The sequence below is a fragment of the Taeniopygia guttata genome, chromosome 8 (assembly GCF_048771995.1).
Source record: "Taeniopygia guttata chromosome 8, bTaeGut7.mat, whole genome shotgun sequence".
In the NCBI taxonomy this organism is placed as follows: domain Eukaryota; kingdom Metazoa; phylum Chordata; class Aves; order Passeriformes; family Estrildidae; genus Taeniopygia; species Taeniopygia guttata.
The window spans coordinates 5,618,175-5,639,665 of record NC_133033.1 but is presented as its reverse complement, the minus strand read 5'-3'; the positions used below and the strand labels follow the sequence as shown (position 1 = coordinate 5,639,665).

Sequence of the window (21,491 nt, the reverse complement as noted above, 5' to 3'; positions counted from 1 at the left end):
AGTATGAGTCCAATTTTGTGTAAGACTGAGCATGGAACTGTGATGGGTAATTTTATTTGTTCCTCAATAATATTTCTGAGAGGAAAATAGTTATCTGAGTTCTGACTATTGGGAGAAAAATCTCCAAAAGTAAAACAGCAGAGTGGAATATAAAAATAACTAAGAATGTTCTATATTCCTAAGTCCCTTGGCCACTTGATTTGGGAATGCTCACTTGAAAACATGAACTGAATGACTCCAGGGTTCATGACTCTCTGCCCTAGTTGTTGAATTCTGGTATGATCAGAACCTCGGTGAAAACAGATCAAGAAAGGATAAGACAAAGAAAAAAAACAAAACAATCCCAGACAGATAAAGAGAATCAGAAAGAAACATAAGGATGGCAATTCACATTTTGGAATAAAACAGTTATTAGCAACTGAACAAGGTACATAAAGACATTTCAAGAGATTAATACAATAAGACTGGAATTGGACATTTCTCCATCCCAGAAAGTTGTAAGACTTACTTAGGTCTACTCTTGTGAATACTAGATTGGCAACTTCACAAAGTCTTGAATCAGTCTCCAAAACCATGACATTTACCCCTGCACTTCTTAGTTTCAACCACACCACATGTTGTTTAACTGACTGATTCATACACATCATCTGGGCAACCAACTGATGGCTTTTGAGCTGAGATTCAGCCATCCTTCCCTCATCAGAGATTTACCTCAATCACAGAAGAACATTCCCCATGTCTTTGTGACTCAAATGACCAGGAGATTGGTCTCTTAATCTCAAAATAACACAAGACACTATTGACATAACTGAGGTGAAAAGGCTGCCTTGTGGTCTTTGGTAGGTAATTTTCCTGCATACATTTCAAATAAGTCAATCCTCAATTTTATCATAAAATCAATTGATCTGATTCTATCTGATTTCATCGGAACAACTCAAGTGACGAAGTTACAACTCACAAAATCCCATCATCATCTAGCCTTTTTCTTTGTTGATATTCAATATTCATTGATTTCTCCTGATCTCCCCTTTTCCGGAGTCTTTGCACCAGCCACATCACTGTCATTCATCCTCTCACTTTGTGCACTGCATCTTTAAGCGTTGAGCCTGCTTTTGAGCGGGAGCTTTCCCCCCTCATTAAGCCAAGGGGGCCTGAGTCCCACAGAAGTGCGATCCCTCCCCATGCTCTCCCTGTTTTGCCTGAGACCACACCGAGGTTATGAGGAAGGACGGACCCCCGAAAGCTTTCCTGCACACCGGACCCAGCGCTGAGGGACAGCCGTACCCCAGCCTCTGAGATCGCAGCCCGGGGCGGGCCGGCCCCTCAGGGCGCCCTCCTGCCCGCCCTGAGGGCGCGGGCGGCTCCCGCCGCTCCCCGCCCTGTGGCGGCCCCGGGGCCAGTGGGCGCGGCGGTCCCTGCTGCCAGCGCAGCCCCCTGCCCGCCCGGCTCCGCCCGCCACAGCCGCCTCTCCTCCCTTCCCCTCACCTCCCTTCTTCTCGCCTCGCCTCCCCTCTCCTCCCGCCCGGGTGCCACCGAGCCGAGGCGCCGGGCGGGCAGCGGGCGGGCCGCGCCATGAGCGCCGAGTGCAGCAGTTACCTCAACGCCGACAAGGTGCTGGTGAGCGGGTTCAGCTGCCCGCGGGCGGGCGGCGACGCCCGCGCCGTGTTCTGCTGCGGCTTCCAGGACGTCAAGTACTGCTGCGATGACCCCCACAGCTTCTTCCCCTACGAGCACAGCTACATGTGGTGGCTCAGGTAGGGGAGCGGCGGTGCCTGCCCGGGTAGAGGCTCTGGGCGGGAGACCCGCGGTCGCCCGAGTTCGTCTCGGGTGTGTGTTTATGAGGTACTTGTAGCCGGGCACTTTCAGGCTGCCTTTGTCCCGCCGAGAGTGGCGGCAGAGTTGCATCTTCAGCCCAGAGAGACTTTTGCTCGTGCCAGGGTAGTTTCTGAAGGAAATAACTCGTGGTCTTGGTAAGGAAGTGCTGGGAAACGCGTCTGGCAGAGCACCCGGAGCATCTCCCGCCCTTCGGGCGTGAGGGGAGCGGCTGTCCCGGAGCCTGAGCGCGTAAGATGCTGCGTGCCATGAAGTCCCCAGTGACTTGAGCTACTTTTCCATGTAAGATAATGCACGACGTAACTTTCCACTTGGAAGGGGCAGATAACGAGCCTGGTGCTCTCCCGGGCTAGTGCAGGGATCCGGCTGGCTCTGGCTGGATCTCCAGCAGCGGCAGGGAGAGCTGCACTCAGCCAGCCCGGCTGCTTGCTGTGCCTGATTGGGCTCCACAGCATCCGGGCTGGCCGTGTCAGGATGTTAGTACCTCTGCATGGGGCTTCCACTCTGTTTCTTACGGACTTGTTATTATCCTTGATTTTGTCAAATCCCCTTCTGGGCTTGCTTATACCGTCTGCTTCTGCAATCCTGGTGGCAGCAGTCATTACCTGCTGCTTGAATAGAGATGCTTTTATCTGTTTTATACTGTTCCCTACTACTTTTCCTGAGTGCCCTCTAGTATTGGGATTGTGAGATTTGGTGAACAGCAATTGCAGGTTCAGTTTATGCACAGTGTTTAAAATATTGTGAGCAGTTGGAGCATCTATTTTTAGCTTTTCACCTTTCCAAACTGAACAGCTTTTGGATTATCCTTCAGGCAGATGCTATGTCAGGCTGATCATTGTAGCTGCATCTCATCCATATTATTTTTTACTCCACAGGGCTGATCTTGGAGGTGCATAATCTAGAAGTAAATGGCCAAGGTGTGGGTGTGGCAAGACTCACAGAGTGGCCAAATGTTGCCTCCAGTCTTGCTCTCAGTTCCATTCTGTTGGTAGTCAATGTGTTTGTCTGCCAGTTCACATTGACACCACGATTTCAGTGAGCTCTCACTGAAGACTCTAAAACTTTTCTGGAGTTCAGAACTGCCTGTTCTGAGTTTATTGCTATGTAGGCTTGGTTTTGTTCTTTATACATTACATTATGTACACTGAAACTCATGTATATCACTTTTGCCTGCTCACTCAGTTTTTTGTAAGTCTTGAAGTGTTCCTTGCCCTCAGCATTGGATTGCTTGTAGGGGCTTAGGATCATCAGAAACTCAGATTTCCTTCTTCACCAGGTCATAGATGAAGACATTAATAAAAATTAGTCTCAGTGACATTTCTTTACACTGAAAAGAGAACACTTAAGCCTTGCACTTTGCTCCTTATGTTTTTAAGCAGCCTTACATTTGTAGCAAAACCTTTTCCTAATCCTATATAAATTCAGTCTTTTTAACCCCACTTTCAGAGCAGGGCTTGTCCAAAGGCTTTTTGAGACATGTAACTCTGCTGGCTTCCTCTATCCATGTGCCTATTGACACTTCATAGACTCCAGCACGTTAACGAGGCAATGTTTTCCCCTTATCCTAATGCTGATCCTTTCATTAAAGATTTTATGTCAGGAAGCTGCAAGTGCCATCAGCTCCCTGTGGGGTGGAGCATGGTAATGAGATGATTTGGGGTAGAGGCTTGTCCTCATCAGCCAGGCTCAGATTCAGCACTCTGCAGCCAGACACCCTCAGCACCTTGGCCAGCAGCTCTGCAGTTCCACGTGTGAATTCATTCCCTCAGGGCTCCTGAGTTACTGCTGTCCACTACTGTGGACTTACTGTTTTAATTTATCTGATCTAATATTTAATGTATTATTATTTAAAATCTACTTTGTCTGGTGCAAAGAGTGGGTTGATTGTGGGTATCTCCCAGCCATCCACCTCTGTGACCGACACACAATTACTTGGCTTCCCTGATGTGAGATCTCTAAGTGTCCTTTTTTACACTTCTGCTATCAAATACCCATGTTGTTTTAGTGCTGTATTTTTGCATAGCCTTTGACTGTTTCAATCACAGTAAACCTTCTCAACATGGCAGAAAAATAGAAGGAATAAGTTGATATTGCATCTCAACATCTCATCTGGATGTTGTAATTAAAACTCCTAAAGCTTGATCTTTTCAAAAACTACCTCCAAGAACTGAATCCCAGGAGAGGCTTTCATGAAAAAATACCTCTCTGAAAGCTCTTCCTTTAAAAAGAGTTTGTAGGGTCTGAGAAGTGACTGCTTAACCTTCATCTAAGTCAGAAATTTGGGTCCAAACTTTGAAAATTAAGGATTTTTTTTCTTCTTTCTACAGTAGCCCTAAGCTGCTAAAAGGACTAATGGAAATTGCCATTATTGGAGTTTTGATTGTGCTTAACTTCTGCCATAAATTACTATATTCATTGTAGAAAATAGATTAATAAATAAAATTTACCTCTCTAAACAAAGTTACTGAGTGGTAAGAATTGAACCACTTCCTATAAATGTTTTCAGTAACAAATAGAATAATTTTGAGTTATTAACACACTATAAACATTATAGTATTACATAATTTTGAAAACTCTATACATTTTCACGTGACAGTTCAATTAGTAGTTTAAAGAAAACATAAAAATAATATTTTCTGGCCTCTCAGAATGTTTTGGTGATCACTAGACTCTTACTGATATTGGTTAGTAGCAGCCATATGATAAAATAATCCTCAAAATGTTTCTTGCACAGCCTTTGAGAACACACTTCTAAGACTTGAAACCCTTAAGATTTAAAACTAAACAAGAGTTAGGCAAACCAGTCAAGGTAAGTCTGGAGATGGAAGGGAAAGGACTAGGAGGTTTTGATGGGGGAACTGTTGTAGGTTTTGCTGTACTCCAGAACTTGGGGGTTCTTTTCCTAAATCTTCATTTGATTGACTCCCCCCACATATTTGAAAGCAGTGACTGCACCACAAGTGGTTGGTGGTATCTCAGGGATTACTTCAGTTTGGTGGCCCGCCAGGTAGAATTTCAGGAAACTCTTGCACATTTCACTTGTGTTTTCCTGCTGTGGGAGGGACATGGCCAGACCCGTTGGCATCCAGCTCTGATGGAAGCAGTTCATAGAAAAGCCAGCAGCCTTGGCAACCCAAAGCAAGTTTCTTGCAGGCCTAGGCTCTTCTTTTTTCTTGCCTAATCTCTACTGCCTGTACTGTGTTTAGAACTAGACACTGCCCTATCCCTTAGCAACATGGAACCCTCTTTTCCCCTCCCACTTCTGCAAAATCTGCAATATTTGACAACATCCTAACACCTGCTGTACTGGGAGCTGCTGGACAATGATAGATAATAGACTATTGAGCAAATCTGACACATTTCACATTTTCTGTAGAATTTATTATACATAATTAATAATATTTTCTGCATGTAATTAATAATGTTTTTAATTTCTGACTTATACTTTTTTGTTGGCATTTAAAATAAAATAATACAGGTGTTTTGGTGTTGCTTTTTTTTTTTTTTTGATCATAGAACTTGAAAGACTTATTTCCTCAGAAAAGAGGGAAGGATGCATTTTGCTGTCTCTTACAGTTGTCAGGAGCCCATGGAACAGGAAGGCAACATTAGGAAAAGGCAGAATTCATCAGAAGGTTATTCAGCTTTTGAATCCACAAAACAAAAATGCTATAAAACACCAACGAGACAAACACTGAGCAGCTCGGCATCCAGAGCAGTGTGCTGTGCGTGCACATGCAGTTCTCACATCTGCTTTACCTCCCAAGCTGAGTGGAAGGGGAGAAATGCTGAACATGTGGTATTTGTACTGAACTGCAGCAGTTATGTTCAGTCAGCCTTTTTGTTTCTCTTTGTTCTAAAATATTTTATGCTTATTTTGGTCACTCTTCTATGTAGTCTTATTATTATAATGGCTTATTGCAGTATCAAATAGAATTCTAATATCCATTCCAAAGCTGTATCGTTTAAGTTGCACATAATAATGCATATTTGATTAAAATTCCATCAAGCCATATATAAGTTTTACTCAAAATGCCTTCTTAACTAATACCCATAGAGCCACGGTGGCCTAAGACTGAGGCCAAGCTTTGCTTGGCTGTACCAACCTCCAGGCATCTGATTTGGCTTTCCAAAATAGCAAGTCTTTTGTTTCCCTATGCCCATTCTTTCAGTCTCCTGAGAATATTTATCTGTGTGCTTTGCAAATACTATGAATGACACGTCACTGCAACAATGGCATTGGGAACATTTGATTTACTCAGATCTAGGTGACTCATTAGCTTCCTTTTACTCTATCAGTGGGCAATACTGCCTCTGCTTAGCCAATATTTAAAATTTCCCTGGTTTTGATGGTGTGGATGGACTAATTTTATGAACTAAAAATAACTGTAGGTGTGTGATGCTGAGCATCCACTGACAGGCAAGTCGATGGACCCACTCAGCAGCTCTCTGGACACAGCCTGGGGATCCCTGGGGAGGCTGCTGGCAGAGTGGAGCCTCTCTGCTGAGTGAAGCCTTTGGCTGTGCTGCAGGCCTGGGTGTGGCACTCTGTAACAGCAGTGAAATGTTTGGTATGGCTCTATCTTTCTGTGGAAAACAACTTGGGAGAGGTCTGTTTGAATCTCCTATCAAACGTAATATTGCTCATGTCAGGGTTACCCCATGGCCTTTACTGCCATCTTTATGCCAGATCTTTGCTTCGGGGTTGAGTGGGTTGTTAATACAGAAGGTTTTGCTCCCTAATGAGGCCACAGCTCTGTGCAAGAGGGACTTTTTAGTTTGCTTGTTTAGCGTCTCTGCTGTCAGAAGGCTGATCTCCAAGACATACCCTGAGACCTATAGACTATAGACCACTTGATTGCTGGGTGGCCTTCAGACAGTCTTTAAAGAATGGAAGGTGGCAAAATGCTTTTAGCAAGGGCTTTTTAAAGCAGATATGCAGCACCATGGTAATTGCTGTAGAATCTAGAGGACATACTGTAAGACTGTTTTTATTTTCAGAGGAGTGTAATTTTTAAAGTGCTCAGTGATCATAGTTATTTGGTATTTTGTTTTTGAGAACAGCTTTAACTAGTAAAGAATGAAAGAAGGTATTGTGTTCTGGTTAAGAAACATCAGTATTCAGAGCTGTGAAAGACATATTAAATTTCTCTGAATTAGATAAATTAAGAAACAACCCTCCATCCTCAAACTTTAACCAAAATTTATCTTATAGAACTTAATTATACCTTCTCTGTGGGTTGATGGCTTCATCAGTTTGAGAACAATCTGGTATGAAAGCATTGTGTATAAAAAGAGTAAGTACAAATTGTCCTGATTCCTGATTCATTCAGGAAGTGGAATCAGAGTATCTATTTGATTTTGTGATGCTGGTGAGCTCTTCTCATGTTGCTGCTGGAGCAGATAAACATTTCTTGTAGCACATAACCTATGATGAGTCTTTGACCTGGAGAGTTCTTCAGGTTTTTCTTGCTTTTTCCTTTTGTAACTCCCAAAGCTTCTTACACAGGTTGTGTAGTGATACTGAGGATGCATTGTGCTCTGCAGTACACAACTGTATTGTTCATGTCATCTTCTACAACTGCATGGAGGAGAGCTACAACCAAGAAGTAACAGATGTCTGAATAGAAAAATGTATAATCATTAATATGTATTTGATCTATTTGGCTTTTGGGCAGCTGACTCGGCTTAATGTTTGGATAATGGTGAGCAACCTCCTTAGTCCTGCACTGCGGACTGAAATTTAAATGGAATCTTACAATAAAGCTTGTACAATAAATGTACTGTTATGACAAAAAAAGCACAAATAACTATTTCTGAAGAGCCTTGGCTGTTTCATATGGTTCTGTCTCTATTCAGCCTTCTGTAATGTGTATTTCTTCTATTTTTTTCTATTTGGGTCAAAGTGTTCCAAGTGAAAATGCAAAATAAGACCAGAACCCAGGTGAGATCTCTGAGTGTAGGTCATATTCAGATTGCGTAGTAAGCAGACTATTGCTTGCCTGCAAATTTTGTTTAAGACAAAAAACAGTAAGGAAAAATTTGCTTAATATGTACTTATATGCACAAACATAAGGATATCCTATTTAATGCAAATTATAAATACCATGACAATTTTCAGAAGAGTAAAGTTGTTCTCTGCAGAACCATTTTGCTGATAATAAATTATTTTAGACATGCATGGAGCTAAATGTTGCTGAAACTTCATTACTGAATCTGACCAGTAACTAATTAAAACCTCATGTGAAAGTCATAGCAATATCTACTGCTCTCATCCTGCTGATTTTAAAAATTTCTCCTGTGGACATATCTGTGAGCTGGTGCTATGGGAGCTGGTAGAGAATCTTTGCAGTTTCTTGAATATAAAATTCATAAAAACATCCCAAGGCACAATTCTTCTCATCTTCCTGCAAGGCCACAGTAGAGTTGACTTCTCCCTGATAGCAGTGATATATAAAGGCATTTCTATGACTAGAGGAAGGAGCCTGTAGAATTCAAGACATTAATCTCTCTTCTGTCCTTTTGATGTCTGTCAAAATTGTAAATATAGCAGAGCAGTAATATAAGGATTCTCAGTCCTCAGACTCCTCATCTGTGACTGAAAGGCTGCTGTTTAATTTCACCAGAAGTCAGGATCTTTGTCATGGACTGTAGAATAGAGGACTGGAGCACAGAAGGCATCAAATGGCCCAGGAAAGTGTAGGAAATGATAGCTAGACTGTATTATATTGGGTATTATATTTCATCATGAGGATTTTATGTTAGGAAAAGACTTGAAAATAAGGGTTGGAGAGATTTCTTTATATACATATACTGTCTCATTGTATGCCTATGGGAGATGTATAAAGTAGCTTTTACTCTGCAGGATAGCACCTTGATATAGTACTGTATGTTTGGCTTCCAGAGTAATTAATTCCTGCTTTTTTGATGCCTTTGATATTTTGAGTAAACTAATTCAACTTTAGTTTTCTTTTTACTGTGACAAAGATCATGGGAGTATTTCTCCAGTCTTGACTGGAGATTTATTTCATTAATGCAAAGGCACAACAGTGATCACAGTACTCCACCCTACTCTGCAGAGCTGCTATCAGAATTGAATAACATAATTTGCATGGGTTTTTATAATATACTAATGGCATTTCAGACTGAAAATACAGCTTTAATAGTAATGTTGTTTGAGCTGCCTGGAACCCTAGAATCCCTCTCTGTGTGTGCACTGAAGAACTTTTTGATCTCACTCATATCAGCTACTGCATGAAGTTATTTCTCATTTTCATATATATACTTTAAGTCAGACTCAGGAGTAATATGCATGAAATGGTCACTGAGGGCCAGATGTTCAACTGCTGTGTGATGACATTGACCCTTCTGAGGGCAGTGAAATAGCTGCAGTTTATGCAATTGAATTATTGAGCTCTAAACTTTGGTTTACAGTAAAATACAGAGTTACTCCCATGCCTGAGTACAAGTAAACTCCAGACATCTTCTTGAACATTTTTTTAATGGGTCCTCTAGGCTGCTTGTACACTTAATTTTTTTTTTGTTTTGTTTTTGTCTCTTAGTGTTGGAGCACTCGTGGGCCTGTCAATAGCAGCAGTGGTCCTCTTTGCTTTTATCATCACTGTGTGTGTTCTCTGTTATTTGTTTATCAGCACCAAGCCACGCAGCAAACTTGATACTGGTTTGAGCTTACAGACAGCAGGTAAGACCAGTTGTTATTGATGTGCCTTATCACCTGCAGAGGAAAAGCCTTACTCTGTCTTTAAATGGATGTGGAGAAATCCAACAGTGTGTGTTTTCTTTCTGATGGGAATGTCAAGATGTAATCAAGCTGTCCTGCTGTATGCCTGCTCTGTAAAATCTGTACTAAATTCAAAACATTTAGCAGGAGCTTAGTATATTCATTTAGTAGTAGGAAGAATGTAGAAGTTTGCATTACTGAATGAGAGTAAATTAGCCCCTTTATCAGGAAGAGACTTATTGACTTAGTTGCTCTGGATTTCCTGTCAAGAGTACATAAACATATAGTAGTGATTCATTCTAGGAATAAGAATCTCAGGAGAGATTTTAAGTTTATTTTCTTGTGACAGAGAGAGGTCATTCTTTTTTTTTCCAATTCTTCCTGACCTAGGATCCAGACTTTGAAGCCTAAAACTTTGTTTCAGTAGCAGTAGTCCATGCCTTTGTGCCCAGACTGTGTTGGCAGATGCCTGCAGGAACAGTGCATGTAGTCTGCACTAACCCACTCACATGGGAAAATTGCTGCTGCTGCTCCAGTACATTTGTGAAATCTGACTGCAGGTCTCCTTGACAAGATAGGGTGTGATAAATTTCACCCTTTGTCTTGGACGTTCTAAATATTTAAATTATCTGCTTCAGCAGTTCAACCAGTAAAGCTGTAGAAAATAAAAGGAATGTTGTACTTATGTAGGCATTGGAAATTCAACAAGTTGAAAAAGGGGAATAATTCTAGGGAAAGAGTCCCCTCAGCTCAAATTTTCTCTTTTCTTGTTATTTTAAAATGCTTCTATAACTGCATGGCAGTAAATGACCATTGAGTTACTGTAATTATAGCCTATCATAGAGCAGTAAGAGAGAGAGAGTGTCTAGTTAACACAATCCACTTCATATCAATCTTCCTATGTCTAATTTTGTTCTCCAGAGAATGCAGGCTTTGGTTTAAAAGTGGTTCATAGAGCTGTCAGAACTGCAAAGCCTCCCTTTGTAGCTGTATGAGGTGAGCAAGCTGCCAAAGTCACACATTCAGCAAACTGCTACTAATCTGCAAATTGAAAACTTCACACTTGTCCTGGAAAGAGAGTAGAATTAAGACCTGTTAGCTAGAACTGCTAAATAAACTCTTGGGTGGGATGAACAAAATGCTGTCGTGCTCTCCTACGAGATGGTTGTGTCTTAATTACAAACTGGCATTATGTTTTTGAACGTGTTGCCTGTTTCACTTCTTTCCTCAGATTTCCCTGCTATGGCACCAGCTCTTACACCACTGCCAGGACAGCAGTGCTGTATTTCTCATGCCTTTTATTTTTGTGCCAGACATGTTTGGCACGTGGGGAACTGGGAAGGCAGCAGGTGCTACTGCACCATTGCTGCCAAGCAATTCCATCTTTCTGTACGGACACGAACCCTGTTGCAAACCCACATCCTGATTGTGCTGCAAAGGTTGCTCCTCTCTTCATATCATGAGGTGAACAGCATCCCACTGATGATCCAGCATTCATGTAGGCAATCCAAGCCACAATTCCAAACCTTACAAGGCTGGGAAGCTGAGGGATCTTTGCTTTTTCCCAGCCATCTTCAGGGTGTGGCTTGGAGCTTTTCTTGGACAAAATTCCTTTGTATTTAAACATGGTTTTGACTGCTCTCATCCTGTGTTTTTCGCTTTTATTATTATGCTTCTTTGGCTACTTCAAGTAACTATTATTTCACATCCAAATTCTCATAGCTTGGCTGTTGGTGAGGTGGGTTGCTGGAAATTGAAAGCCAGTTGCTTTGCTAAGGTTGAGAGATCTTGGGAAATATTTTAGGATTTCACTGACAAGCCTGAGTGCTTGCCTTCATCATACTTGGGTTTCTTTTGCATGGAAGTCATGCAAGGGCTGACTGCCTGACAACATGGCTGGTTAGCTGCTTGCAGCCCTGGGGAAAATAAAAACAGCCTCTCTCCTCATCTTTCAGTTCTTCTGAGAGTGCAGGATAACTGTACATAAGCAATAAAAACAAATTAAAAATTAAAATAGTTTTTAGATGTTTCAGAAAGCTGCAGGCCTGAGGGCCATGAGCTTTAAGTATGAACTCAGTTCAACACAGCTTTTTCTGAACTAGCATAATTTTGCCTTTAGATGAAGGCTGTGTCACACTTTAGTTGTTGTGCAACATCTGCATCCCTGGAGCACTCATAGAGCACTCAGTTTTGAAGCAGTATTTTTTATTATATTCAATTTCACCCATAATACATCAGCTCAGTTGGAGTTTTGTATCTCATTAAATGTACAATTGGCTATTTTATGCCTTTCCTAGCTCACATAATAGCAAAAGTTGGTCATTGTTCTTGGGCTCATCCTAGAGCTCCCAAATGCAGAAGTTGAGTTGTTGAATTTTTATAGAAATAACTTCCAGGTCGAAGTTGAATTGAATATGAAGCCCTTTATTAAAGTTTCTGATTGTACGAAAGGCATATCAACTGGAATTTACTTCTGTTTAGCCTTAAAGAAATGGTCTTCCATAGCATCAGCAATGACTATTACAGATTGGATTCTTGAGTTAGCTAAGGATGTTTTAGACCTAGCAAAAATTTACATTTTAATCTGAGCATTGAATTTCAGAAAAAATGAGCTCAGCCACTGGTATAGACAAGGAAGAACTACTTAAATGTTACTGGAGTTAGACATTTCTATTTGTAGAGTGCAGAGTTGATCCATAATATGCAAGACAGTATGTGCAGGCAAACACATATAAATGAAGATCCTGCATTTCAGTTGCTCGTTAAGCTCTTTTGAAGATAAAGTATTTTTCATTGAACCCATTGTAGATGTTTTTGTTTCTCCCATTTGAAGGCTGGAGACCTGTAACAGTGGTAAAAGATGGCCTCAAAGATATCCAAGCCTTGAATATGCAAACATGATGTATTTATTCAAGGTGAAAGGGAATTTTGTCATATCCTGTGTTCTTCTTTTAACAAAAACCTTCTATTTTTGCAAAAGGTTTATCCCCTTCAAAATGTGGGGAGCTAGAAAGTCACAGGATTTTAGGTGTTTTGTTAAGGCTGAATGAATAATGCTGGAGCGTCCCCACAGTGCAAGATGAGGAGGACTCAGTAAATATTGCATAATTGTCAGGATGGGAATTGTAAACAGTCAGAAAAGGGGAAATCCAGAGGCACACCTTGACTCTGGGAAAGGTGCACATACATTTGCCTTGACCAGCAGCTGATGGGAGGGCAGTGATCATCTCAGCTGGACCCTGAGAATGAGCTTTGCCATCAGAGATGTAAAAGGTGGAGAGAGCCTCTCCACCTTGGTGACCCAAACAGTTTTTGAACACATTTTCTGAGTTTCCCTGGTGTTTCTGCTAGGTCTGGTAAGACCTTTGAGATGAAGTGTTGCATGCCACTGCAAAGCATGGATAGCAAATTACATATTATGATGGTAACTAATACTTTTTCCTTAAAACTTAGCACTGGAAGACCTCTGTAAATGTGTTCAGAGTCAGACAGCAGGGACCTTTGGGCTGGAGTGTGAAAGAATTGTGGCCTTGTAAATTAATCATAAGTGCTAGGGAAGATGTGCTTTAATAGAAGTGATTAATTCCTTGTTCTTGCAAAGCAGTGACATCATAATATGCAAAAGTTCATGGTTTCATTTCATAACAAGTAAAAACACAGCTTGAAAAATAGCCAGATGGCTTTTCTGTCCCTATTTCTCTCCTTAATTAAAGATTCCTCATGGGGAGTTATTCACATATATGAAATATTCAGGTATTTTGATGAAAAAGCATGAAACTCTCACACATTGTCCTTCTTAGCTCAGTACAATTATCTTACTATTGGTTGTGGAAGCAGATAACTGTTGTCTGAACTGAGATACACTGCTTGGCCTTTGGAGTTTACATTAATAATTTTGCCTTCTAGATTTAGGAGTAATTTCAACTGTATGGTGTAAGAACACCATAGCTGGCTTTAAATTTCTCCAGTTAGGCTACTTCTGTCTTTGCCAGTCATCTGCCTCAGATTTCTGTATGGGGAAAAATTATCCAAATGGGCTCAATTGTTTAAAAAAACACTTTTTCTTTTTTCTTTCTTTCTTTTTTTTTTTTTTTTAATGAATAAAATTTCCATTTTGAAGCTGGGAATTCAAATTTTGTGGAAGGGTACATCACTAGAATAGATTAAATTTTAAATTGTCTTTATTGGACTCTTTAGCTTTTAAATTTCCCAGACTTTCTTGTAGCAGTGAGATTTTTGCAGCTCATTAGGAATCAGGTTTTTTACTACAAATATACCCACAGCTGCTGTAGGCTTCAAAAATAAAGTGCCTTCCTCTGTAACTGATAAGAATTATTTTTTCTTCTCTTTGGGTTTGTTTTTTTCCCAGCTGAAATAACTCAGTTGTTTTCAACTAAGATCTTAGCTTAAATACTATTGTGCAGATTTTTTAAATGCTAAACTATCAAATCCCATTTTTGCATTTTTGAAACCAATTTGCAGTTTTTTCAATTCAAACAAAATAAAATAAAATACAGCTTTCAAAACAATTCAACAACAAATAATTCCCCTTTCCCAATCTGCTTTGCTTCAGTTTCTTATTAAATTAAAATATTATCATTCTCAACTTTTGACTCCTTTTTGGATATAGTGAATCTGTTTTTAAATTACTTCCTCACACACTAGCTTGGAGAAAAGTACCCTGCCCAGTTAAGTTTATCTTTTCAGTCTCTTTGTGTTGGCCCACACTTGGGAAAATGGAAAATGAGGTCAAAGACAGTGTTGAACTAAAGGGTAATGGGAAATACAGGGTGGCCTGGGAGGAAGATTGATGAGTTCCATAAGGAGAACAGATGACAGGATAAAGCAGGGAGAGGCTTTGGAGCTGGCAGATAAAGGAGAAAACTGCAAGGAGCTGAATGCTCCTGGGAGCTTTTGGAAGAGGGAAGGGACTGATGGAGCTGGGAGCAGCAGAGCAGGGAGGCAGCAGTCCTGGAGGGGGTGGAAGAAGTCCTGGGGGCCAGGAAGTGGAGCAGTGGCTGTGGGTGGGGAGCAGAGAGAGAGATGGAGAGGGAGCCTGGCAGAGTGGCAGAGGGGGAATCCTGTACAGGGTTGAGATTTAGAGCAGAGAAAAGGGAGGGGAGACTCCAAATATGAATTGTTATTCATAGATATGGAGACTGTCATGGGAAGCATAGTAGCAGAAAATAAGGACTGAAAACAGAATGAGAAAAGTGGGAAGAGAATGAAAGAACCAATATCAGGTAAGAAAGAAAATAAAGTTATAAGTGCATTTAGGAAAGTCTTTTCTTCTAGAACTTTGTTTTCTCAACTGTCAGCAGGGATCAGTGGAAGCTGCCAGAGTATCTCAATCTTCCCTTCCTGCAGTGATCCACTGGAGGCTGCCTTTGCTTTAGTTACTCTGGTCAGTAGGGCAAATTCGAGTTATCTGTAGTGAATTAAAAGATTCCTGCTCTTCTGCTCCAAGCAGGTGTCTGTATCAGTTAGCTGGTGGAATTTTAAGTATTACTTACATTAACCTATGAAGTTAAAAAAAAAAACATAGTCAAATGCTACTAAGCTTCAAAACCAAATGCTCCAAAGATGGGAGATGCCAGAAGTAAAGATTTTGTGGGAAATTGGTAAAATGCTTAAATAAAAATAGTTTTATCTGCTCCTGTCATCACGTTAATCTTTCTATAAAATTGGGTAGCACTTGCAAAGAAATATTGTGAGCCTCCCTACACACACTCAGAGCTTTGGGATCACTGGATGAAGGTGCACTGAAAATAACAGTGACTGATTATGTTTGGAGAGGGATGAAAGTTTGAGATTTCTGGTCTGTTTTCTTGAATATGGACATTTTTAGTGTGATTTCTTTGAGGAGACTTTCTGATTTCCTGCTACAAGCCCAGCTTATACCACAGTGCTGCTTCCTTAAACTGCTCTTCACTTTGATGTTTATTCCTTTTTAACGCAAGTAAGTTAATAACTGCAGTCTCCCTGAGGCCCAGGAATGCAAAGTGGAATGGATCCAATCTGTCTCATCCTCTAAAAATTGCAGAAGAATCCAGGAACTGTGATTTTTCTAGTGCAGTGAGCATATCTATGTATTACTACTTCAACTGATTGAAGAATAATGCTCTTAATTCTAAAAATGCCTTTGTTTTACAGACAGTGAGGCCAGAGGGAGTTCGTTATGTTAAAGACAGAGGCACTGAATGGATTCTACCAATGTTATCAAGAAAAGAGGTACCACGAGAACATTTCTTTTTATCTCATTTTGCTGTATTTGTATACTTTCTACTCTGTTTTACATGGATTTTATAAAGTGATTCTTTATGTGTGTTTTTGACTTTTTGAAAAGCATTAGCAAACTGTCTCTGGCTGATTCATTTATACACTGCCCTGATGCTGTCCTTGCACAGGGATGTATCTGCAGAGACTTGGACAGAGTCCTTCCCCAGACAAATCTCTTCTAGATTTACTGGCACTGAATACTCCATCATGGTTATGTGCCAGAGAAGATTACATTCCCTTATGCTGTTATTGTCCTTTCCCTGAGCTGCCCTGGGTGCACCAGAGCTTACTAAGGAGGCAGACACTGTAACTTATTCAAAAGAATTTCTTTAGTGATGAATTGCCAGAAAGGCTCCTATATGACAAAGGGTGGAAGCAGTAAGGTTTCTATAGGGCAGTTCAGTCTTCCATTTCTTCCTGGGGGTGCAGGAATCAGTGGCAGGTAAATTCTGCTACAGGGCTGGAGAGGGTTATCTTGCAATAAAATTATTTTTATGCTGAAATCATGTGTAAAGGTCAAACTGCCTATGGCACAGACCATGCAGAATAGTGTTTTAAATGTACCCCAGTACAGATGAGTTGTACTTCAGACTTAAAAGGACTTTATGAATAATGCAAAGGACTTCAGATGGCATGAAACATGCATTTTACTTTCTGCAGGGGGTGAAAGCTCATGGCTCAACAGTCAAAGAATGTGAGAATAGCTGCAAATCAGCAATGTCTATCACAAGAAAAATAAGTGGTCCTGTTTGCTCAGCAGTTGTTTTCAGATGAGCAGGAAAGTAAATGAGTCAAGACTTCCCTGTTTCACTTATGCCCTTAAAAAAAGCCACACTATGCATCCCAAGTGCAAATGCATCTTTCTCAGAGCTCTTTATCAGCATAACAAGGTGATTTTGGCTCCTTGTCCTTATAAAAATACTGAAGTGTAACAAAACTAATTTCAAAACTCCTAACCACCTCCACACATTTTTTTTTCTGCTGTTGCAAATGAAATGGCTTGTGGGAGAAAAATGCCATGGAAAGACTAAAATGGATCCTGCAGTCAGAAAGCCGTCTGTAGTGAGAAAATCCAAAAATATCCCAGGCAGGCACCAAGTACTGAGATGAGCTGAGCTCTGTCAATGTGACATTGCTTTTTGAAGGCCATAAGCCTCTCATTTCCTCATGCTTCTCATTGCCTGCTTTTCTGTTGTGGTAGAGAGGCAGATGTTTATAGGGTGCCTGCTAACCCACTGTTGCTTACAGGGAGAGAATTGAGAGAGAGCTGCAAATGACTTGGGTAGAGTTTGAATGCATGCATTATATAAAGACAAAAAAATCTGGAAGCTTTTTTTGTGGATGAATTACCCAACTTTTTTTTTGTTGTCAAAATGAGGCTGGCATTCTAGTGAAGACTAAAAATACTTGAGATCTCATTTGGAGCTAAATCCAGAAAAACTATGTCCTTAGCCTGTGAGCCTTTTTGCTTTCTGATTCAGAATGGAAAAGGAGGCAAGGATCTTTTCTGAGCTTCAGCATATAATATGGCTGAGTGTCGGTTGAAATTCCAGGTCTCTCACTGGCTTTTGTCTCCTGCTTTTTACATGTGTATGCTGCAGATTTTATACCCACACCTGTCATGGGGAGCCACTTCACAGTGCAGCATTAAGCCAGAAAGTCCATCGGTGGCTACAAATTTCTACTGCTGGGAGAAAGCTACAGGTGCCAATTAGATTTCCTTTAGCAGGCGTATTTCTTCTGCCAAATTCACTGAGTTTTAATTAGGAACAGGACCCCTTGTGCCCAGTGTAGTTCAGCATATAATTCAAGCTTGTTTGCTTGCTCTTTTCCAGCAAAAGGGTAAACACAGCTCTTAGCTTTCCAGAGGGAAAGGCGAGAAGCTAGGCAGGTAAAGGTATTGCTTCTTACTTAGAGTGATAATACAATAAATTATTAAGTAGTTGAGCTATGCACAAAAAAAATCTGACACAGATTTTGTGAAGACAGATCATGACAAATCAATCTAATTTCTCTTTGTCAAGGTAATTTTGCCTATCAGGTAAATGGGAACAAATGGCTGTGATTACAGATCGTTATGAAAATGCAGTCAAAGAGAAATTTTCAGTGACTCATTCTCAAGCACATTTTTGGAGGGAAGAAGGATGTCTTGGGAAGTGTCTGGCACATTATCCCAGAAAAGTAGTAAGTGCTTGGCTGAAGGATTAAAGAGCACATGAATAAAATTTTTGAATGACACCACCCTGAGAAGGGTTGCAAGACTCTGGGGCTAAAACTACCTTTCAGAATTATCTCTGTGCCCTTGAGAAATGTTCTGAAATAAAAAGAAAGTGAAATAGAATAAAAATCAAGGTGCTGTAGTTAAAGAGGAGAAACCATATCCTCAAGTATAATTAAAGAAGCTGACAAAATAGTAAAGAAATGCTTTCTAATGTCCAGTCAAAACCTCCCCTAGTGCAGCTTTGAACCATTCCCAGGCATCCTTTCACTGGATACCAGGAAGAAGAGATCACAGAGAATCACAGCATGGTTTGGGCTGGAAGGGGCCGTCAGGATCATCTAGTTCCAATCCTGCTCTCATGGGCAGAGACACCTTCCAGTAGACGAGGTTGCTCAGAGCTCCATCCCACTTGGCCTTGAACACTTCCAGGAATGGGGTATCCACAGCTTCTCTGGGTAACCTGTGCCAGGGCCACCATTCTCTCCACATTCCCCTCATCAGGAAGACTGGACAGAGCAGTGAGGTCACCCCTCAGCCTCCTTGTCCCTGAGCTAGACAAGCCCGAAGGCACTGCTCATGGGACACTCCTTCCACTTGTCCTTCCAGCCCTTTCCCCAGCTTTGTTGGTCTCTTCTGGATGCTTTTGAGTCCCTTAACATTCTTTTTAAATTGTGGAACCCAGAACCACACTCCACATTCACATGCACCATGGTTGAATACAGCAGGATAACCACTCTTCTGAGCAGCTGGTTATTTATCTGACACACTCCAGGACAGAGTTTACCTCCTCAGCTGCCACTGCCGGGGAAGGGTACAAATCTAACTTTACATGTATGCCTTAGGTTTTCATTTAAGTTCATCAGGAATGTGTAACCATCCTCAGAGTCTTCAGCAGAAAATAATCTAGAATCCATAAAAAGTATCATTGATAATTCAGATGAGCATCATTCCTCTCAGTGAAACAGAACTGTCAGGATGCTCTTGCTGCTAGTTACCATCTGCCTTGAGTCCAAGATTTCATGCTTCAGAACTTCTGTCAATAGCTGAGTTAGCTGAAATTGTCCAGCCAGACTTCAGTGCGTGTCCATTATTTTACATATCCAGACAAGCATTTGCTTCTAAACCCATCTGTACCAACAGCTGTTGTGTTTTACCTCAGAATCAATCCTGCTTTAATGAGCAGTAGAGCAATTTATTTGTATAGAAATTGGCTTTCACAACCAATAGTAAGATAATTGTACTGAGCTAAGAAGGACAATGTGTGAGAGTTTCATGCTTTTTCATCAAAATACCTGTTTGGAATATGTTCTGGTGTCTTTCAGGGTTGAAGGCATGCATTGTGAATATGTCTGTCATTAAAAATAAATTAAATTAATGGTTTGATATAGATATTAGTCGTGCATTTCCCAAGAAGCACTGCATAGAAATGTTAGATGAATGACTGTCTTTATCTATAAAACCTTTTTTGTTTTGTTTCAGCACCATTGTGTGTGAGCTTTTATCACATGCAGGGGGAAGTTCTCACTTGCCCAGCAGAGGAGCAGCAGCAGAGCTACCCATCCACAAACACCCCCAGAGGAGGCACTTAGTGTTCCATAGCTCTAGTAATGCCCTTTATGGGTGCTGTTTTCACCTGATAAAGGTTAGGAATATAGTGAGTTACTTGGAAAGAAATATCTGTGCCAGTGAAATGGATTGAGCTGTGTGGTTTGTTCTGGATCTTTTTGTAGGAAAAAATTCTTCCTCTGTTCAGTCTAACTTGTAACTGTTACCGTATTTTGCAGATACAGAGCTGCATCCCTAACAAAACCTCCACCAAAACAAGCTGTTGACAGAGCCAAGTAACTTCAAGACACTTCCTAAGCCACAAAGATGGACTGTGACCATAAGCCACGAGAACCCGCCTCACTCTTCCAGAGGTGTTTCCTGTCTCTTACAACCACTGTTGATAACCAGAGGCCAATCTGAAGCTGTGCCAGGCTGTGTTTCTGTGTGGTTGCTATACTAAGAAATTGTGTAATTTGATTTGCACATGTCAATTACTGCTGTTCAGTCATTTTCATGCAAGTTGCCTCTACCCTGTGCAATTCCAGTGAGATAACACAGTTGTCAAGCAGAGCAGAATTTGGCACACCATGTTGACCAAGCTTTATTTTAAGCTTTCCTCATGTGCCATCTCAGTGTAGCGTCTTCATGTCATGAACATGGTTGTCTTTAGCCAAATGTGACTGTTCAGTGCACAAACCAATGTGAATGTAGTACCTCAATAAAATCTGGCATTTATGTTGTATTTTTCTTAATTTATCATTTCCCCTCACCTTTGTTTCCTCTGAAGATTCTTGTGAATCTTGAAATTATTTTGATGGGAGAATTTTCTGACAAAAGGTGAAGTTAATAAAGAATAAATTTTTGTAGGGAAGTTAAGATTTTAACAGCTGTTTTAACTGGCATTAGTATACACGGAAATGAATTGAAATAAACATCCACAATTGTTTTGCAGATTCTTCATCAAAACATGTTGGAATATTTCTTGGGAAGGAAACTAAAATTTTCCAGTAGTATTTCAGTTTGGAGCACTAATTTGTGAAGTGTTAAAGTTCCTTCAGGTAATCAAAGAGCTCTACTTGAACATTTTATTTCCCCAGAAGTCTTAGGAACAACCAACACAATCTAAACTGTCATATTTAAGTTGTCAGTTTGTTCAAGCTTTCAGTCTTGAAATCATGAACATTAATGATAATGATTTCTTTTCATCTTGTGAGGCTTCTGTAAGGTGAGTGATCAAAAGAATTTCAAAACTGTTTAACCATGCTATTGATATTAAGGCAGTAGACAGATTATAACTTGCATTTGCAGATGAGGCCTAAATATTTACCTACCATGTCAATTTTGTCTGCAGTTATACTTCAACTTGTTAAGACAAAATGCTTGTCTACTGTTTGGGAGTGACATCTTTTTGTGTGATAGTGCTTGAAATTTAAACTCTGTAGCTGTCTGGTACTGTGCATCAAAACCCCAAAGTGCTTCTGATCTCACCTGCTCTTGTGTGAAACAATACACCAGTGCCTCCCACTGAAGTAGAGAATGTGATGTGTGTTCTTCCAATAGCTGTCTGTATATAATATCTCATTAAACTGCTATTTGCCACTATGGACTGGGAGAAAATTGAAACCACATTGGATGCATAAAGAAAATGTTTTTATAACAACAGGTCATAAACCTGATCTTCTGGCCTCATAACTTTCTTGACTGGGACTGTCAAAGAGCAGAAGGGGAAGGATTTATGAGTTTTGCCATCTGGTTTCCTCGGAGGATGCCAGCCATCAGATAAACATTCTGGAAGCATATGCTTCATTTTAAACCACCAATAAAAGATTTATGGAAGATAAAAAAGAAAGATTTAAGTTGTTTTAA

The 21,491-nt window shown here is 40.6% G+C and overlaps 1 protein-coding gene across 3 annotated transcripts; it reads left to right on the top strand.

Moving 5' to 3' along the window:
- Positions 1-1,194: 1,194 nt before the first annotated feature.
- On the top strand, positions 1,195-20,377 carry SHISAL2A (shisa like 2A). 3 transcript variants are annotated; one of them, XM_072932720.1, is made up of 4 exons: positions 1,205-1,754; positions 9,399-9,538; positions 15,731-15,808; positions 19,557-19,886. In XM_072932720.1, exons 1-3 carry the CDS (start codon positions 1,573-1,575, stop codon positions 15,760-15,762), a joined length of 354 nt encoding a protein of 117 aa, XP_072788821.1. In that variant the 5' UTR covers positions 1,205-1,572; the 3' UTR covers positions 15,763-15,808; positions 19,557-19,886. The 3 variants fall into 3 exon arrangements, with proteins under 3 accessions (XP_030134722.1, XP_072788821.1, XP_002193583.5); XM_002193547.7 differs by having other exon boundaries at positions 1,215-1,754; positions 19,862-20,377; XM_030278862.4 differs by lacking the exon at positions 15,731-15,808 and having other exon boundaries at positions 1,195-1,754; positions 19,862-20,377.
- Positions 20,378-21,491: the final 1,114 nt, after the last annotated feature.